Here is a 19,324-nt window from a genome sequence, read left to right on the forward strand (position 1 = left end):
ATTAATAAACAGTACAATGAATAAAACGCAGGTAGCCACAATAAATACCTCATTAATCATCGTTAAATTCAGGTCACTTGTTCACTTGAGGACCTTCAACCACACTGGACGTTAGTAAGAATTTTGGGCCATGAACCCGCTGGTTTACAACTCCTGCTGTATGTTGACTTCCTGGCCACGTCAGTCACGTGACTTACGTCATAGTCGTAGTATAGCAGCGCACTATCGTGAATGGACGGCGGTGTCGTGTGTTATTTGTGCTGCTTTAACTGAACTCTCGACATCTTAAACGTCTAACACCGGTTTAGCTGCCATCAAGAAACTCAGATATTACTGTATTTTACCAAAACTGGTGATGTGATCAGAGAAGACTGCTCAAATTCAAGGTATGACGTTATCTTTCAGCTAGTTAGCTTATAGTAACGTTACTTCAAGTTAGCAATGGAGCTGGCTGACTGATACGATAGACAAGTTACACGTCTCGTATTGCTCTGTAGTCTCGACTAACGTAAACTGAGTGGACTAGTTAAATATATGTCATCCTACTGCAAACATTAGGTTTTTCACAAATAATAGCATCGATGTAGAGGTGGTTTTCCGTGACTGTCAACAATTTTAGAACATAGGACACAGTTGGATATCTACAAAGTCACAAGACGTATGCTAAGTCCAAAGGCAGCACTGTATTTAAATCTTCATGAATGTCAGTCTGCTGAAAGAGGACTACGTTCACCTACAGATGTGTCTGAAAGGAAATTATTCAACCCTTCTGCATTACTAAGGTCAGTCTCTTGATGAAACTAACCCAGAAGCACTGGCATATGCACTGAGGACAGAAGCTGTCAAAACTTTAGTAACTGAAGTGACCCCCTTGTGTTTACAGCCTGTCACATCCCAGGTGTACATGCAGTCTGACTATGGGTTTCTCACATCCAGTGACCAACCTTAGAGAATATGCATCCCAGAATCCTCCAGGGGTGACATTTTTCCTGTGTCTGTTGACTCTGGCCATCTCATTCATCTGCCTCAGCTCGTATAACTCCACTCACACTCTGTCTAACCCAGACACAGCAAAGGTAAGGACGCTCTTATCCAAATTCTGAAAGTTTCAAAAATGCTTTTTGTGCTTCAGGTAGAAGGGGTGTAAATCACAAGTTTCAACAAGATATAATGCATTGATCCATTGATAAAGATACTCACTGATATCAAAGTCTGCCAGAGTAAGATTTCAGTTCAACAAAGGGGCCTGCAATCGATGTGAGATGATATTATATTATACCAATGTAACACAATCAGTTACATTTACATCACCACATAAAAACAATAGAAAAAGTACCTCAGACAACTGTACATGAGTTACTCGACAGAGTTATGTACTTGTTGAGACAGACAGAGAGTGACCAAAGAGAGAGACCGGCAGACAGACAGAGAGGACTGTAGAAAGAAAGAAAGACTAAATTTGACTCACATTGTTTAAGGTTGTAAAGACTCAGTATGCAAGTTTCACTGAAGAGCTGTCTTGATGGGTTTGCATATTTTGGTTCCAGAGTATGCAGTAGCTCATGAAAATCATTTACGACACCACTGTCAGGCCTCATGTCATTGCATATCTTTGAAATCTGAAATAGCAGCTGTGATTAAAGCTCACACTTTTAGAGTTGCAGTTCAGTTTTTGCAGAAAAAAAGCTGGTTAAAGCCTGCGAGCAGGCAGCATCTGACACGCTATCGTTAGCCGCCAGGCCAGGTTTGTTCTGTGTCCTAACGGCATTGTCTTGTTCTGTTTTTTTTTGGTTGCTTGTCATTATCTGCCTGCCTGCCTGTAAGAAAGAGGTTCCCTTAGAGAAAAAACAGTAACACAGACATACCATGGGAATTTCAAAGTAAAGGTGTATCTTGAAGATGATATGCATTGTTTTTTTTTACTTTGCAACACTGATATTGGATTGCTGATCATTGAATCGATATAACGATCCAGATGGCTCATTACACCCCTATTTGGTTGATCGATCCAACCTCAGGTGTGGTAATGTTCTACCATGCAATCATTTCACAGTCCTTTAAAGAGGTTGAGTTCTGGTGTGCAAAGTAAGCATAATGTTGTGCAGGTTGTGACTGCATGCATGCTTTTGTTTCTGTGGGTCCTGAGCCAATATTAATCTGCAAATCATATACTTATTTCTTTTCTTAGGACTGGAACCATCTCCTCTCCTCCTTATCACAGTTCCAGCTCTGTGTGAAAGCCAATGCAAGTTCATCAGAGCTTGTCTCGCCAGCCCCCTCTCCTCTGATGGATAGAGATACCTTAGTTAACTCTACAAAGACTCCTTCTGTCACCAGTTTGAATCTCAAGGTTCCTGTAGCTGTGACTACCAACTCAAACAGTGGCTTTCTGAAAGACTTTGGTCTATACACCACCTTGAGAGCCAGGCAACTATATCTTGGAGGTTTGTATTGCAGTTGATTGTTTTGAAACTATTACAAGTATGTCTACAACCATAAAGTCTCACCAATGATTGATTGTTTTAATCCCCAGACAATGAGATTGTTAATGTGACTCTAGAGGTTTTGTCTGGAAATGATACCTACACCTGCCTCACCATAAGTGCCCCAACACACCTCCTGCCCATGAGCCCGTAAGTTCATTCATGCTCTAAAGTGTGTGTTTCTTAGTTTCCTTCATTCAAATCAACAACTCAGGTACTTAAAAGAATGGCAGTCGAGTCATTTTTGTTTGTTTTACATATATGCTGTATACTTTAATGAAGACTTCCGCCAGAGTGCCCTGCATCTGAGATAAACATTTCACCCGTCCACGTGGAAGCAAGCAACCAGCCACCTATAGCATCACAAGCCTGCTATAGTCTACGCTCCAAGAATGACCCTACACTCACAGTCATTTTAACACAGGTACAAATATGACACACATGAACAGCATAACTTGTTCAGCCATAATAAGGTTGGATACAGTCTTGTTATCCTGCCAGTCATTCTCTGCTTTTATTCTTTAGGAGGAGCAGAGTGTGACAGTGCGACATCTGTTGGAAGTCAGTGTGTTTCTCCTAGGAGTCTGTTTGATACTCTGTTTAGCTGCTAGTCTGACACAACCACTCATACGTCGCAACCATTGGAATGGGCTGGACCAACAAAATGTAACTAATTTCTTATATTGTAGTCTCACTTTGTTTTTGTGTCTGTGACTGTGGAAATAGAATGAAATAGAATGATTTTGATGCTGTATGTGTGAACTAGACGATTATACAGGTGGAAACAGTTTTAATACACTTCTATAAATTGTTGAAATACTGCAGAGTGCATGAAATACGTTATGTGGATGTTAGTGGTCACTTTCATTAATGAATATTTTTATGTGCAACATCTTGACATCATTTGCAGGAGCCCTTGATTGACACCTGATCATTTTTCATCCTCTGCATCCTGAAGAAATTGGTTGGTGGTTGAGAGAGAAGAGCAATTGTGTGTCACTACTTTTTAAGGGGCATCGCACTGGTTTTACTAAAGAAACCAGTTAAATGTCATCGAGAGTAATACTCAGCCTGTGAAAACCATTATAGAACGTCCTCCGCTTTGGAGAGGGCTTTCTACATGCTGAGAAATGAACCCAGGTGATGTCATCAGGGTTATCTCAGCTTTGGTTTGAAGACTACATATTTTTGTAGGGTCTAGCAAATTTCAGTCTTGACTCAGACCAGGGACTGATGCCTACACTGTTGACTGGTCATACTTTCACAACCCAGTCTGTTATGTGCAGTACCTTCCAGGTGCTGTTTGCTTCTATTTAATTACCCACACTGCCCAGAATGACCCAGTTACTTATGGACAATGGACATGATCTTGTTTTTCCAGTCAAAAATCAAAATCTAATATTTGTTTAAACTGTGAAGGTAGTAGCATGATATACTGTATTCCTATCAGCAGATTTATTTTCTTTGTTTCTTAATTTTATTGGACCAAATGACTTTGGGTATGCTCGTCTAGTTTGCCTGTTTTGCTACTTTTAATTGACATGTCTGACATTGAAAGCTCATTGAATCCAAATGCCAGATGTCCAGACCCACAGTTTAAACATTCTTGCATCTATATTACCTACATGTCATATCACTTGCACAACAGTAGAAACTTTAAGAAGTGAGGGTAGAAGAAACACTGAAATATATCTTGCTTCTAACTTAACACTGTCTGTTGCTTAGAAATTTCAGTGAGAAAATGAAAAGGGATGTGGCATCTGCAAAAAGCGCCGTGTTCTGAACCTACATGTCATCTAGTGAGTAACTGAGTCTGTCCAGGATTTTTTGCACTAACTTCTCAGAAACAAATAACTGGCATGCTGTTTTCAGACACTTTTCCTAGCTTTATATTTTTATGGAAAAATATAAATACTAAGTTTTTATCGTGAATCTGGGAAGTAAGGAACTTTACATTGAATTTCCTCTATTGGGTGTGTTTACAAGTACTGCCATTCCAGTTTCACTTGTGGTCCTGCCAAGTGAAGGCAAACTATTAATTTAACCCTTAAGTCTTGTTGCACACACACAGTACTGACAATAATAAAGTCAGTGACAGTGACAGCTGTTCTTCAGCAAGCTGGAGAAAATTACAGACTTGGCTACAACACATTGTAGTAGTCCAGGACCAGCAGTGGAAGAGAGAAATCAAACTTGTAGATCTAAATTTTGATTGATGGTCGTATGTCAGGGACCAGAAGAATTCAGATATGCCATACCGTACATTACTGTTTAGCATATCCAAGTGATCAACTATTTAGGAATTTCAATCCTGGAAGGCATTAGTTTCAGGTATTTTTAGTGCAGTATGGAAATCAGCTTGCAAAGGCTTGAAATGTGCTTGAAATCTCTGAGAGTGAACGTTATGCCTTACTTATCACTGTCAAAATTGCCTTATTGTGTATAAATAAAGAAAAGAGTTAGTTTTAAGCAAAGGAATGAAAATTGATCGACCAAGTTTATGGTACTGATATTTTCTGACACTGTTGTCATCATAAGTAGTCAAACAGGCCTGTATTGTCAATACTTTTCAGTTGACAAACAATAAATATTTTCCCCTCTTGAAGTCAATGTTTTCAATTATTCAAAGACATGTATTTCAATTATGTGATGCACCGGTATGTGACCTCGGACACGTAGAAATTTCTCCTCCAATCATCGTTAAGAGTCTTTTAATGGTGTTTTCCCATTGGCTGAATATAAAAAAATAGAGGTGGGATTTCTGCAGAGCAGAGGGAAACAACCAACGTCGAACTGGTTGGATTCTTCGCGGCCTGGCGGATTGTTTTCTGTCAGGAAAAAGGAAACGAAAGTACTTATTCCTCCTTGGACGGATTGTTACACTAGCACGAAGCCACTCCAAAGTCGCCGTCATATGAAAAGGTCTGCAAAGTCGGTGAAAATTACTTGACGCGGCTGACGTCAGCTACATGTTTCTAGTGTGAAGCTAGCTAGCTACTGGTAATGCTACATTATAAACACTGTAGAAGACGCTAATATCCGCTAGCTACAGATGTTAGCCTAACATGAAACGTTTGTAACTGTTGCTGTGTAACGGCTGAAATGCTTCTATCACACACTCGTGACTAAATAAGAATTGGCCTTACTCCACAGAACCCTAGCTATACCTATAACTGATTTTTTCGTGAATACATACATGTTAGTATCTTATTGCTAACACCTTCCCCAAAATCGCACTTTGCTTTTAATCCTAAACAGGCCTCCCACGTGGTACCCCTCATATGGGGGGAGGCTTTTCAGTAAGGCGTGGGTGTTGCCTTGTCTCCCTGTGGCATGTTGTAAAACGTCAACATCAGTTGATGTCAGATGATTTCCATGGTGACAGTTCAGGCAGTACGGAACTTAGTGGGTCAGGAACGTTATACAAGACCTCTGACCAAGTATTTTTTTCCCCTCTTCAGGATGAAAGCGTTGTAGAGGTCGATTGGGCAGGACGAAGACAAACAGCAGACAGACAGCAGCAAAGAAACGGGAAATAATTGTGTGTGGTCATGGCCTACTCCAACTACAGCAACCTGAGCAGGGCTCAGCTTACCTTTGAGTACCTGCACACAAATTCGTAAGTACAGGCTTGCTGGTCATTAACATGTGCTTACGAAGTTGATACTGCACATAATAAGAATAAATAATATGAAAGACCACCAACTATACATAGATTTAACATATTGCACCAGCTCATCCATATAAACCTTTTTGCAATGCCCACAGATGGCTGGAAAGGTCACAGCAGATCAATCCCCTACATTAATGTTTGTACAGATATGCCTGAACAAAGCAGATATCCTTAAGATAACCCTAAAGGTTGAACAGATGATCAGGTTTTCATCCTAATCACATGTTCAAAGAAGATGAAAATATTTTCTCATTTCATAATGTGTATATTTTGATACGATTTTGCCTTCCATCAAAAATAGTCTCTGAAGTCAGAATTAGATCATTTACCGTTTTGTTATGCAATACATGTAACATAATTTACTACACTCTACTTTTAAAGTGTGTATAATGTGGAGTATGGAACACATCAATTACTCCTGCACATTAAATCCTTATATGCATGGTTGTTTTGTCAAACATTTTTGCATTCCCCCTTTGTACTTATATAACACAGATTAAGAGATAAATTGAAATCATATTGTAAAGTTTTCAGAACATTTTATTAACACGTGGAAAAGCATGACAATTTTCACAGTCATTTATAGTTTACAGATTTTCTTTTCATTCATTAATATATCAGCATATATTTCATGTTTATATTGTACTGTCTCACAAATTTAGCATAGGCTTGCACCTACCAAGCTGCCTGACCTAACCTACCAAATTATTCAGCACAGTAATCACAAATCAGCCATATTCCTGTGGCCATTGCAACATGGTTGTGCATACTGCATGCACCACTCCGCTGTTTCGTGGTCAAGTGTGAATGGATGGATGTAGCGTCTCCAGCAGTTTTGTGGGAGTTCCTCAGCTGAAGCTGTTGTGTTTCTGGACCAACCAGACCTTTCGATTACTCATCAGCTTTTGGAAGTTGTGGTGCCTTTTATTTTCTCCAGCCACGGCCACAACAGCTGAAGGCCAAGGATTTCCATGTTTACATCCCAAGTCTCTTATTTGATATTTCCTCGCTCCTCACTCAAACTTGAGGTCAGTAGGAGAGTCTGTCAAAGTCAAAGTCAAGTCAAATCAGCTTTATTGTCAATTCTGCAGTATGTACACGACAAACAGAGAATCGAAATTGCGTTCCTCTCAAATCCCTGTGACAAGACATATATTAAAAAGAAAAAAATAAAAACTGTACAATCTAAACAATGACACATTAAGAGAATGTGGTAGTGCAAAAAGAAAGAAGTTAGCTTATCGTCTGGTGGTGATTAAAGTGTCCTTGTGTTGTTTCCTGAGCGGAGGAGTTCACACCAGTGAGAGAGTTTGTAGAGTCCAGGGTGTGTATGTGTGTGCGTGTGTGTTTGTGTGTGGTGTGGGGGGCGGCATTTCAGAGTCCAGGGTGTGTGTGTGTGTATGTATGTATGTATGTGTGTGTGTGCACACACTCAGAGTGAAGAGGAGGGGGCTCAGCACACATCCTTGGGGGGCCTGTCAGTCAGCAAGAAACACTTTTTACATCATTTATCGTCATTTCCATTCTGTCACATGTGAGGCTGATGAGCGTGGGGTTTGATGTGGGTTACATAATTCCAATTACCATTACACATTTAGCCTAATACATGATTTCCAGTGTTCACACTATAATCATATTCTGGGTTATTAAATAATGATTTCACACAGAACATTAATTGAAGTAGTATTAAGTACAGATGCAAATAATGAATAAATGATATAAACCCATTCTGCCAGTAGAAAGTCTCTACAGCTGTCATCAGAAACACATGATGCTTTGGAGGAAAGGACGTTGCATTTCTCTAAAAACATATTGCGCTTCCTCATGTTTCTGCATGCATCCTCTGTGGGAGAGACTAAGACAACAGAAAATAAATAAATTTCACATAGATTTCAAAATCCTCCTGGTAACATTCAAGGCCATTCATAACCTCGCCCCTCCTTATCTGTCAGCTCTCCTCCATGTCCACACCCCCTCTCGCTCCCTCAGATCCTCCTCTGCTATCAACTTGTCTGTCCCTTCCACCTGTCACACCACAATGGGGAGCAGAGCATTCAGCCGCTCTGCTCTCCGGCTCTGGAACTCATTACCACCCGAAATTAAAAACATTGATTCATTTTCCCGTTTTAAATGCACACTCAAAACACACCTGTTTAGAATCACTTATCCTACTGGAGGTAAACTGGTCAGTCTGATTTTACACTAATTTGTTTTCTCACTTCTTTATTTTATTTTATTGTGTTTTATCGTATTGTTGTTTGATATTCCTTGTGATGTGAAGTGTCCTTGAGTGTCCTGAAAGGTGCTTTTAACAAATGTATTATTATTATTATTAATACACAAGTGAGGGAAATGTGGATGCAATTTAAGAGACTTGGCTTGTACCCCAGGAAAGTGTATTGCTTGTGACATGTTCTGGCTTCCCAAGTGGGCCAGGAAAACTGCTTGCATGTTGTTGGCAGCAAGGTTGAGGCAGTTGATGCAACTATGAGATTCCTTCTTTGGTCCTAACTTCTAACACCGCAAACATGAAATGTAGCACTCTTTTCACTCCTCAGGCCTCCAGCGACCCTATAAACGTTTTGGAGAAAAACATTGGAAAAACAATGCTTTTTATTATTTTCGACAGTTTGACACCACATCATTGTTAAAGACAAATAGTTTGTGAAACACCACGGAGTTGGATGCTTAACAACAGACAAGAGTGTCATATAGTCCCGGATCACTAAAGACCTGAGTTCTGAATTGAAGGGTGAATCAAAAACCATTTGTGCAGGAATTCTGCCATCCATTACACCTTATATCAGTGCATTAAATTTGACACAAGCATTTGAGTCAGTGATATATTTGGACTTTAAATGACTGTAAATGTTGTGGGTGCCAATTTGAATTTTGTCTGACAACACGAAATTCACTGAACAGCAGTCATGGTTGGTATGAAAAGACAAACAGAGAAAAGTGGTGAATGCTAGAAGTCACACTTCTTGTGAGTCATTACATTCGCTGTCATGGATTTAAAAAGCAGTTGCATTGCTGTCTGTGCACTGCAGTCTCTGAAGTGAAGTGAAGTGAAGATGGAACCAAGTTTCCTTATCTTAACATTGCTACAGAACAACTAGACCTACATATTTTCTTGGGACATAGTCTGACTGAACAACTTAGTCCATGTTTGAGTATTTAGTGGCGCACCATGTCAACACATTTAGAAACACATGATCACCACCGGGACTCATTTCTAAATCCACTGCTAAGGGATTACGCACAGGTCCAGGAGTGGTTTAACCACAAGAGTAGGACTAAAACAATTAGTGCTACTTTTAACCATGTACCCAGTGGCTTGTGGTGGGCATTTACTTGATGGAGCTTGATGGAGTAAATGATTAACCATGTGTTAGAAAAACACTGTTATACCATACTTCATAATAATATGAACAATGGCCCAAACATATCATTCTGCGTAAATCCTGGTTGTATAACCAAATAACAACCCCACTCAGAATATTAATATGGAGTTCAGATCCTGTCAACAAGTATCTTTTATACACCATCTTTCCCTGAGCATCTTGCCCTTTTAACTCAAGTTAAATCCCTTTTAATAATCAAGTGTATTGAATTAACAAAATCAGTGCTCTGTTTTCAGGACAACCCATGAGTTCTTATTTGGAGCCTTGGCAGAGCTTGTGGATAATTCAAGGTACCCATAATGATTGCAACAGAGCTTATAATTGTTCACAAATTACGCAGCCTGGAAAGTTTATATTAGCCTGATATCTGTCTTACACTAAGTAGAAACTTGCAAAGTTGATTTATGCTCTTTATTATGCTCTTTTTTTTCACAGAGATGCCAATGCCACACGAATAGACATCTACACAGGTACACTTCAGAATAACTTCAAACACTGAAACAGACACATTCTTTCATTGTTCCTAACACGACTCTTACACCTTTCTGTTTTGCTGACAGAAAAAAGACCAGAGCTGCGGGGCGGCTACATGCTCTGTTTTCTGGATGATGGTATTGGAATGGACCCTAGTAAGTGCAACTTCATTATCAGAGAAATCTCTTGTAGCTAGTTTTTATTTTATCATTAATGGTGCTGTGTGTGATATATGTATTTTGTGTATGAAACATGTTGCTAAACTAATTTCTTCTATCAGATGAGGCAACCCATGTGATTCAGTTTGGGAAGTCAAGCAAACGGTCTCCTGAGTCCACTCAGATCGGACAGTATGGAAATGGACTGAAATCGTAAGACCTTCACCCATTATGACATTCTGCATTTAGTCCACAAGTGTTAATAATTTCACATACAAAAATGTTTTTGTTTTCACAGCGGATCTATGCGTATTGGGAAAGACTTCATCTTGTTCACAAAAAAGGGCAACACGCTGACTTGCCTTTTCCTGTCAAGAACTTTCCATGAGGAGGAGGGACTGGATGAGGTCAGAGTCATTGGCCATTGTTATTAAGGATGGGAACAAGTAACTTGATTGTTAATTGTGCCTAGTTGATGAAGTTTTTAAATGATTAACTAGGGGCTTGCCAATGGGTTATGAGGCTGCTGCTAAACCTGTTTGGTTTAGTGTTCTGTATTATTTAACCTGTGCTGGCTCGAAGAGATAATTACCTGTTGCAATTTTTATACACTTTTTACAAGCAGCGCCAGTTGTTGTCTTCTTGTTTTTTGTAGTTGAGAGACTTTATTGTAATCAGAAAAAGTGCATGTTAATGTTCATTGTTATATGATCATACATTTTCTTACCCACACTGCCGAGAAGGTGTTAAAACTAGATTTCTTCCTCATCCAGTTACCCAGTCTCTAAACAAGTATATTATGCCATTACTTGTTGGTGAAATCTTTTGAAATCTACTTTGCCTCTTCTTTAATATGTATGAATAAGGTTGCTGCTGATGAGATGCATTTGGCTCTCTGTTTTATTTTGTTCGACTTGCTTACATTAGGATGTTGATCCTCCCTCTCCAGGTGATAGTTCCCCTCCCCTCCTGGGATCTGAAGACCAAGGAGCCGCTGACCACTGACCCAGAGAAGTACGCCATAGAGACAGAGCTTATCTTCAAATACTCACCTTTTAAAAATGAACAACAGCTGATGGAGCAGTTCAACAAAATAGAAAGTAGCAGTGGTAAGCATATGAGTGTATGTCTCCATGTAAAGAAATTGATTTTGTGATTTGAAGTAAAGATGATCTCTGTAAGGATTGTCCTTCTTTTCAATAAGTTTAGAGTTGGAGAACTAAATGGTTGATATTGATTGTGATGCTTATGTTTGTGTTGTATTTTGTTAAAAGGTACTCTTGTGATCATTTATAATCTGAAGCTGATGGACAACAGAGAGCCGGAGCTGGATGTAGAGACAGATCACCAGGACATACTGATGGCTGGGATGCATGCTGAAGGAGTGTAAGTGATGTATAGTCAGTTTAGATAATTCCATTTAACCATGCAATCACTACCCCCCACAGAAATAAATTACATTTTGTACATTAATGTTAGTTGTTTAGTTTGTTGAATTTATTTCTATCAGGATCTGTGTACAAAATGCCTTCATCTCAAAAAGCAGAAAAGATGCTTTGTACCAGATTTAGCTACAAGCTAATTTCCATCTGCAGTCCCTGGGCAGGTGAAAGGAAGCAATAAAATAGATGTTTGATGTTGAGTGTATTGATCAGAAATGTTGTGAATACTGAGTCCCGTGATTCTCCCTCTCAGGAAGCCAGAGAGGAGGTCGTTCAGGGCGTACGCTGCTGTTTTGTACATCGACCCACGCATGAGGATTTTTATCCAGGGACATAAAGTCAGGACCAAGAGACTGTCCTGCTGTTTATACAAACCAAGGTAATATAATAACACACTTACACTGTGTGTGTAATGCTGTATTCCTGTGACAAGACACTAATTAGCATTCTTGTTTTGTTTATAGAGTTTATAAGTACTCATCGACTCGTTTCAAAACTCGTGCTGAGCAAGAAGTGAAGAAAGCAGATCACCTTGCGAAGATTGGTGAGTCGGTGGTAAAATGACTGATGTTATTAACCTGTTGCTTTCATGTTGTGACTCCCTCACTCTCATCCATTATAAATTGTATCATTTATTTCAGCTGAAGAGAAAGCCCGAGAGGCAGACAGTAAGCGCATAGCTTTGGAGGGCAGATTAGGAGAGGACCTGTCAAAAGATTCACGGGTAAGACAAAGTCGATATTCTGTCATGTAAACAAGCTTTTAAGATGAAACTAGCACACAATTTAAGGTAAAGCTGGGCATACACTGTACGATTTGATCACGTCTCTGACCCAGTTTTTTTGACCGTACAGTGTGAGCACAGAAATCGCAAGCTTTGGCTTTACATTGCAAATGGTTTACTTGTACAGAAGAAGTTTGAATTAAACAACATTTCGAACGTGTGCAGTATATGCTAATCTTAAGGTTGTTAAAATCTCTCAACTGTTGTCTCCCTTTACCCTCTCTTCCTCAAGGCAATCCTGAGAAAGGTTCAAGATTCAGCCATGATGCTTCAACGGGATGCTGACATGAAGAAAAGGGTTCTTGAAGCTAAACAGAAGTATGATAAACAAAATATTAAAACCTTTCCTCCTATTCATAATTAAAAAAAAAATACCTCAATGTTAGATTTTTGACAGAGCAAAATTGTTTGTAAGTTTTATCAACAGAATGCTTATTATCACTTTCCTGTTCCTCAGAGCATTAAAGGAGCCCAAGGAGTTGAATTTTATATTTGGAGTAAACATCGATCAGAGGGACCTGGATGGGATGTTTGTGTATAACTGCTCTCGCCTCATCAAGTTGTACGAAAAGACAGGGCCCCAGCTGGAGGGAGGCATGTGAGTAATTTGCATATGGAGATGTGAAAGTCACAGTGCTTGAATGATTAAGAAATGTTTCACAGTTTTGTGATCTGTGTGTTTTAGGGCCTGTGGAGGTGTGGTTGGAGTAGTGGATGTCCCATATTTAGTTCTAGAGCCTACTCACAACAAACAGGACTTTGCAGATGCTAAGGAGTATCGACACTTACTCAAATCCATGGGGGAACATTTAGCTCAGTACTGGAAGGACAGTAATATTGGTGAGTTTTTCTGAATTGCTGTTTTTTTCCACAACTGACCTGTGCAGTGGGAAGAAAAAGAACATTAAGCCTTACAAGTTGTCAAATGTCAGTGTCAAGGGATTCACATCACACTGCTCCTGTTGCTAGAAAATGTTACAAGTTGAAGCTATTTTCTGTCAGTAAGATATAATCAGGTAATATGACAGCATTTTATTTAAAAAATGGTTTCAAGTTTTGGATTTTAACTGAAATACTGAGTGCCTGTTAAAAGAGTGGCTACAGTTTATTACTACAGTTTATACAAACCTCAAACCCTCCAACACATCAAGATGGTAAACACATTTTATCGTCCTTTTGAGTAATACATTGAATTTTAAACTCATGCCATCCTGACATCACAGTCAGTGATCTTATTTTCTCATGGTAGAGCACAGTGCGTGTATCTCCACATTATAGAAATGCAGCATTAGCTTTAGATAAGCTTGTTAGGAAGGAAGGAATACATACAAAAGTGATTACTTTGCTGCTGCATGAAATGCTGACTGTCTGTGTGTGTGTGTCTGTATGTCTGTGTGTGTGTGTTTTGCAGCTCAGAAAGGCATAGTGAAGTTCTGGGATGAGTTTGGATATCTGTCTGCCAGCTGGTCTGCACCTCCGTCATCAGAGTCGAGATACAAGAGACGTCGCGCCATGGAGATACCACTTACTATTCAGTGTGGTAAGTTGCATATTCATACACACACATTCACACACATACTGTATCTCAACAAATGTACACTGAATCTAATTTTGCTCTTTATTTTCAGATAAATGTTTGAAGTGGAGAACGCTGCCATTCCAGATGGACGCTGTGGACAAACGCTACCCAGACAGTTGGGTGTGTCTCATGAACCCTGACAGCAGCCAGGACAGGTACACACAGAAACGTTGCATAAGATGTCTTTAAAGTTGTAATTCATACAATAGTATTAGTTGAATTGTTTATTTAACAAAGTTACTGCATGCCAATTTTGTCACTATGCCTGTTCTGTTTCAACATGCTATACATAGTGTGTATTTTGTCTTTTCAGGTGTGACGCTCCTGAGCAGAAACAGAATTTGCCATGTGGTGTTCTGAAGAAAGACAAGCAGACAGCTGAAGACAAACAGAAAGAGCTGGCAGAGAAAATCAAACAGCAGCAGGAGAAACTTGAGGCTTTGCAGGTACCTCATCCTTCTCTCCCCTTCAGTCATTCACTGTTTGTGTACATCAAGGCATAATAAATTACTTTTATGATGCCCATCAGAAAACCAGCACCATCAAATCTGCAGCAGATGTCAAGAAGCTTCCACTGGAGGTCAGCATGAAACCAACAGAGAGCTCCTCTCAGGTACAAACTCCCCCGTACTGTGCTTCTTGTAGTTTCATTAACTTTGAAGCTCCAGTTTATCCTATTATTTATTTTTACTTAGCATCTTTTAATGTACTTATTTTTTTCTATAGTTTATACCCCTTATATCACTAGGAAGCATTGATTGTGCTGCACCAGCCGTTCAATACAGACAAACTAGTTCCTGTACTTCCCTGTTTTGTTCATTATGACTTCTCAACAGATGAAGCAGAGAGTAGCTGCTGTAACCCTGCTGTTGGTGGAGATCTCTTTTTCATTCACTCACTGAAATGTTTGTTTGTTGTCTCCTTTTCATATGTTGGTTCAGGCAACTAGGTCCTCTGAAAGGTCCACAGCACGCCCCCGCTCACCACCGCTCCCAGCTCACCTCAAAAATGCCCCGAGTGCCCCGCCATCCCGTGCAGCCTCTCAGCGCCCCACCCGAACACCTGCCCCTCCGCCACCAAGAGTCGAACCATCCAGGTCCAGAGCTGCAGCAAAGCCTCCTCCACCTGCAGCAAAGCCTGTATCCAAAGCTACTGCCAAAACACCCCCACCCAGCCGCAACTCACGGGTGCGTTACAGGTCTTAGAAAGCATACCACTAATACCACGAAGTGCCAATCGACATTTTGTTGGTTTAAGTGTTTAGTATGGTTATAAGTACTGATCTGTCTTCTTACACAGACATCTGCCAAATCATCATCAACCAAACCTGCAGCTGCTGGACAACGCAAGAGAATCATAGAGCAGGAGGACAGTGAGGAGGAGGAGGAGGAGGAGGAAGAAGAGGAGGAGGAGGAGGAAGAGGACAGCGAGGAGGAGGGTGAAGAGGAAAAGCGGCAGACAAAGAAATCCAAGATGGCTGCAGCAGTTGGTAGCCGTGGGAAAGCGATAGAGAAAGCCACACCTCCCAAACGTAGCAAATTAGACGAGGTAAACACACAACACAGTTAACAAGTTACTACTTTCTGTCGCATCAGGTCGGAAACATAGAGGCTCAAATTTTTAATGGAACATCTTATAATATATCAATACTGCAAAATATACACATATAAAATAAAACTGGCAGCATTAGCAGTGCTGCGTAAACCATGCAAGTGTTCCATCAGCCAGTGGGGTCGTGTGGTGAATTGTGCAACATGCTGTGAGGACTGTGCTGTGATGGCGTGTGCTGCTGTCTCTTCTGCTGCTTGTTGCCTTGTCTCCGTCATCACCACTCGTCTCCCACAAGTGATTAATTTCTATGAAATGCGTAAATGAAAGGAACAAAAGTGAACGATAGGAGACAGAAATGTCTTCATGCATTACAGTTAAAGTGTCCGACACAACTTAAACCTAACAGCTAATGCGTGGAAAAGGTCATTCACATTCTGGCCTGTTCTTTATTAGTATCTGAACATAAAATAACAGCAACTTAAGTACATTTATAAAAGGCATATGCTGCTCCATGTGTGCATATATAGGCTGTAACTACCCTTTCTTTTTAGAGTGTTTTTGTTTATTTGCCATGTTGCTGATCAGTGAAAATATTTTCTGATTAGATACTTTTGAGTTTTCTTCGACAAATGTATTCATCAGGAGACTTTGAGCTGAACTGCAGCAAGCACTGCCTAATTAGCTTCCTACAGGAAGCTGTATATATAGAGAAGAGAAGAAGTAAATGCAGGCATTCCTGGATGGCTAAGTTGGTTACTGAGCCTCCAATCAGAGCCCCTCTGCTGTTGACTTTGCAGGTTAACACACATTCACAGCCTGAGAAGAAGGAGGTTTCTACTCCTACACGACAGACAGCAACCACACCAACCTCTGTCCAAAAATCCATTACCATGCAACCGCATGGAGCTAAAGCAAAGGTAGCTTTACTTGGCCCCTCTCTCTAATACCCTCAAACATAGCTGAGCTGCATCTGCTCTCACGGCCTCTAACGATCTTGACAACTAAGTCTTTCTGGGTGTACTGTCGGATCATTCTCTTGTCTAACAATCATCCTCTGAAACTGAAGTTGTCATATTATTCTCTAACTCTCTGCAATCAAGCATGCCATTCTCACACAATGCCTGAGGTCACTGTGGGACTTTCACTTCTTACATTAACAAGAATGCAAATAATTACTTTTAACCATCTTTTCAGTAAACAATGTTTCTCTGACTGCAGTGATGGTAATTGTTTTGTTTTCGCAGGCATCTGAGAAGTCGCCACAGCAGGAACCAGAGCAGGACACTAAAAATGCTCAGAAAGGTGAGACGACGAACTGCTCTGCATGAACATATAACACACAGAACTGGAAAACGAAAGCTCTAAAAGCTACGAGGAAGTTCTACCTCTGTTTATGTAATTGTGTTTATTTTCAACAGATAAGGGTCTGCTGGTTGAAGTACGTGTCAACAAGGAGTGGTACACGGGCAAAGTCATTGCTGTGGAGGCAAATAAACAGAGTGTTCGCTGGAAAGTGAAGTTTGACTATGTACCTCGATCCACACCTAAAGACAGATGGTAAGACACTGTGTCTGTGTTGGTCATTTGATGTATTCAGGGCATATTTGTTGCAATGCAAGATAATGAATATCCTGTACTTATAATTGTGTCTTTGAAGGGTGTTTAAGGGTAGTGATGAAGTCCGGTTGATGCGGCCGCCATCTCCAATCTCTCAGACACCTGACACCCAACAGGAGACGGAGAAGGGGCCGGCACCTATGGAGCCAGACACTACTCAACCAGGAACCAGCCGAGAGGTGACTGATAGTCTCGTCACCATGTTGAGGTGAGCTGATTACAATGAACTAGTGTTGTTAACACACACTTTCTATCTTATGAGAGCCAGGGCACGTTCTTCATGATCGTTCGTCATTTAACTCTCACTCTTTGTGGTGTGTTCACTGCTGTTTGTGTTTCCAGGACAATGCTGCGTTACTTCTTCCCTCCTGCTTTTCGGATTCCAAAGGACGATGTTAACAGCATGACGGCTGAGGAATTGGTGGCCTTTCCTTTGGTAATATCCATAATACGTGACCTAATAGATCTATCCTTTGGCTGGAATTGAATCTAAGAAAAATTTTGTTTTCCACTGAAAGCGATAAAATGTTTAGAGAACGGAGCGGGAAAGGGATTGTGTCCAGCAGTACTACACCTTGAAATACTATTTCACTTGTTCTTAGTATTGCGGTGTCTTGTCCAGAGTATTGAGCATTAATGGCTTTTTCCCCCTCTGTTTAGAAAGAGTATTTCCAGCAGTATGAATCAGGTCTCCAGTCATTGTGTAACTCGTACCAGAACAGAGCTGATGCCCGCGCCAAAGCTGTGGAAGAGAAGAGCAACAGCACTGAGGTCAAACTGAAGGAGGCAGACGAGAAGTTACAGAAACTGCGAACAAACATTGTGGCTCTCCTGCAAAAAGTACAAGAGGTAAGACTTACCACGTTGTCTGTACTTATTGATCATTCAAAACATACCCCTCCCTCTTACCTGCCTGTCAGATGGAATATTTGCCATGTAATTGTATCTGTAAAAATTGGGCAGTTGGTAAAGTTGCTTTTTTACACTTTTAGGACATTGACATAAACACAGATGATGAGCTTGATGCCTACATAGAGGACCTCCTAACCAAGGGTGACTAAAGAAGACAGAAAAGAGAAATACAAAAGAGAGAAGAGGACATCAACATAAACAGTCTGGCAGCCATTACTTGCTGACGGCTCCCCAAGGGCTCGTGATTATGTGCAGAGTTGGCTGTGAATATTTGGGGATATTATGTTGGTCCCTCCACTATTAAATCAGATTGTCATAAGTTTGATCTTTGGTTTTGATTGTTCTAGCATTAAGTCGGCCCCAGTGCGTTCTTTGAGTTTGGGCAGGTTCTCTGGTGTTTCTACATTGTTGGTAGCCTTATGGCTTGTGGTTTTCTCTTAAATCTTTTTTATATACCTGCTTATATATGTTAATCTATGTTTAAGCCATCCTGTTCTGATTGACCTCTCAATTAGCCTGCATAGGTTTAATACAATTTATTCTCCCTTTATATAGTGAACTAATGCTGTGGCAAACTGCAGACTACATTTGTTGGCGGCGCTCGGCACTGCAACCTGTATAACTATTATTTTTCTACATTAAAAACGCGTCAGTGTTGCCCATTACCTTCTTCCATTCCGGTATTAGATCAAACCAGGTTAATATTTTATGGTTGGGTGGTGCATCACACCCACAAACAGAGACTACTTACTGGGTTTTATCAGTATGATTATTCCCATATATCCCTCCTGAATTTAAGCTATAACTGTTCCTGTGTTTATTTTTGAAAGGAAAAAAAATGCATTTAAATGCAAAAGTTGTGTGTTCATAAATACTCAATCCCTGTGTCCTTCCTTTTCAAAAGATTTTTAAGATGTCATGGAAATGTTTTATTAAACGGTGCATGCTTTCTGTCTTTTTGTTCTGTATTTTGGACAAATCTTTACTTAGAACAATAAAACAGGTTCAGCAACACCTTTGGTGAATGTGTGTCTGCTATCTTGATGCGTTTGTAAATGCTAAATAACAAAATATTGGTTTGCGAGAAATTTGCATTTTAGATAGCATCTTAAGTAAAAGTTGAAATCAATGTATTATATATTATTGTACTGTGTTGGCAGTCTTAAATGGATTATTCAGACTAACAGTGTCTTTCTTGAATAAGATTATTTTTAAGTTTATTTTTTGGTAAATTTCCAATGCTGGGA

At 40.1% G+C, this 19,324-nt stretch overlaps 2 protein-coding genes across 5 annotated transcripts; both read left to right on the plus strand.

The window, feature by feature from the left end:
• Positions 1 to 235: 235 nt before the first annotated feature.
• Positions 236 to 5,074, plus strand: zgc:158398 (uncharacterized protein LOC568894 homolog). 3 transcript variants are annotated; one of them, XM_041937550.1, is made up of 8 exons: positions 236 to 386; positions 620 to 782; positions 884 to 1,076; positions 2,189 to 2,444; positions 2,534 to 2,633; positions 2,766 to 2,907; positions 3,009 to 3,149; positions 3,394 to 5,074. In XM_041937550.1, exons 2-8 carry the CDS (start codon positions 661 to 663, stop codon positions 3,412 to 3,414), a joined length of 975 nt encoding a protein of 324 aa, XP_041793484.1. In that variant the 5' UTR covers positions 236 to 386; positions 620 to 660; the 3' UTR covers positions 3,415 to 5,074. The 3 variants fall into 3 exon arrangements, with proteins under 3 accessions (XP_041793484.1, XP_041793482.1, XP_041793485.1); XM_041937548.1 differs by having other exon boundaries at positions 236 to 782; XM_041937551.1 differs by lacking the exon at positions 620 to 782.
• A 190-nt stretch (positions 5,075 to 5,264) lies between these two features.
• morc2 (MORC family CW-type zinc finger 2) lies at positions 5,265 to 19,091 on the plus strand. 2 transcript variants are annotated; one of them, XM_041936848.1, is made up of 28 exons: positions 5,265 to 5,405; positions 5,945 to 6,102; positions 9,797 to 9,850; positions 9,996 to 10,030; positions 10,121 to 10,189; positions 10,315 to 10,405; positions 10,491 to 10,599; positions 11,142 to 11,301; positions 11,467 to 11,578; positions 11,888 to 12,013; positions 12,099 to 12,178; positions 12,276 to 12,358; positions 12,651 to 12,736; positions 12,876 to 13,016; positions 13,104 to 13,258; positions 13,830 to 13,958; positions 14,047 to 14,152; positions 14,311 to 14,443; positions 14,527 to 14,610; positions 14,939 to 15,184; positions 15,297 to 15,545; positions 16,346 to 16,465; positions 16,793 to 16,850; positions 16,967 to 17,105; positions 17,206 to 17,373; positions 17,508 to 17,601; positions 17,826 to 18,014; positions 18,158 to 19,091. In XM_041936848.1, the coding sequence occupies exons 2-28, from the start codon at positions 6,035 to 6,037 to the stop codon at positions 18,224 to 18,226; spliced, it is 3,153 nt and encodes a 1,050-aa protein (XP_041792782.1). In that variant the 5' UTR covers positions 5,265 to 5,405; positions 5,945 to 6,034; the 3' UTR covers positions 18,227 to 19,091. The 2 variants fall into 2 exon arrangements, with proteins under 2 accessions (XP_041792782.1, XP_041792783.1); XM_041936849.1 differs by lacking the exon at positions 16,346 to 16,465.
• The last annotated feature ends 233 nt before the right edge of the window (positions 19,092 to 19,324 follow it).

Source organism: Chelmon rostratus, chromosome 5 (genome assembly GCF_017976325.1).
Source record: "Chelmon rostratus isolate fCheRos1 chromosome 5, fCheRos1.pri, whole genome shotgun sequence".
In the NCBI taxonomy this organism is placed as follows: Eukaryota; Metazoa; Chordata; class Actinopteri; order Chaetodontiformes; family Chaetodontidae; genus Chelmon; species Chelmon rostratus.

Coding starts and splice junctions, on each gene's coding strand:
- zgc:158398 (XM_041937548.1), top strand. CDS start 661: ATGCTAAGTCCAAAGGCAGCACTGTATTTAAATCTTCATGAATGTCAG. Junction 783..883: donor AACCCTTCTGCATTACTAAG/GTCAGTCTCTTG, acceptor TTGTGTTTACAG/CCTGTCACATCCCAGGTGTA. Junction 2,445..2,533: donor CAGGCAACTATATCTTGGAG/GTTTGTATTGCA, acceptor TTTAATCCCCAG/ACAATGAGATTGTTAATGTG.
- morc2 (XM_041936848.1), top strand. CDS start 6,035: ATGGCCTACTCCAACTACAGCAACCTGAGCAGGGCTCAGCTTACCTTT. Junction 11,579..11,887: donor GGGATGCATGCTGAAGGAGT/GTAAGTGATGTA, acceptor TCTCCCTCTCAG/GAAGCCAGAGAGGAGGTCGT. Junction 13,017..13,103: donor CCCCAGCTGGAGGGAGGCAT/GTGAGTAATTTG, acceptor TGTGTGTTTTAG/GGCCTGTGGAGGTGTGGTTG.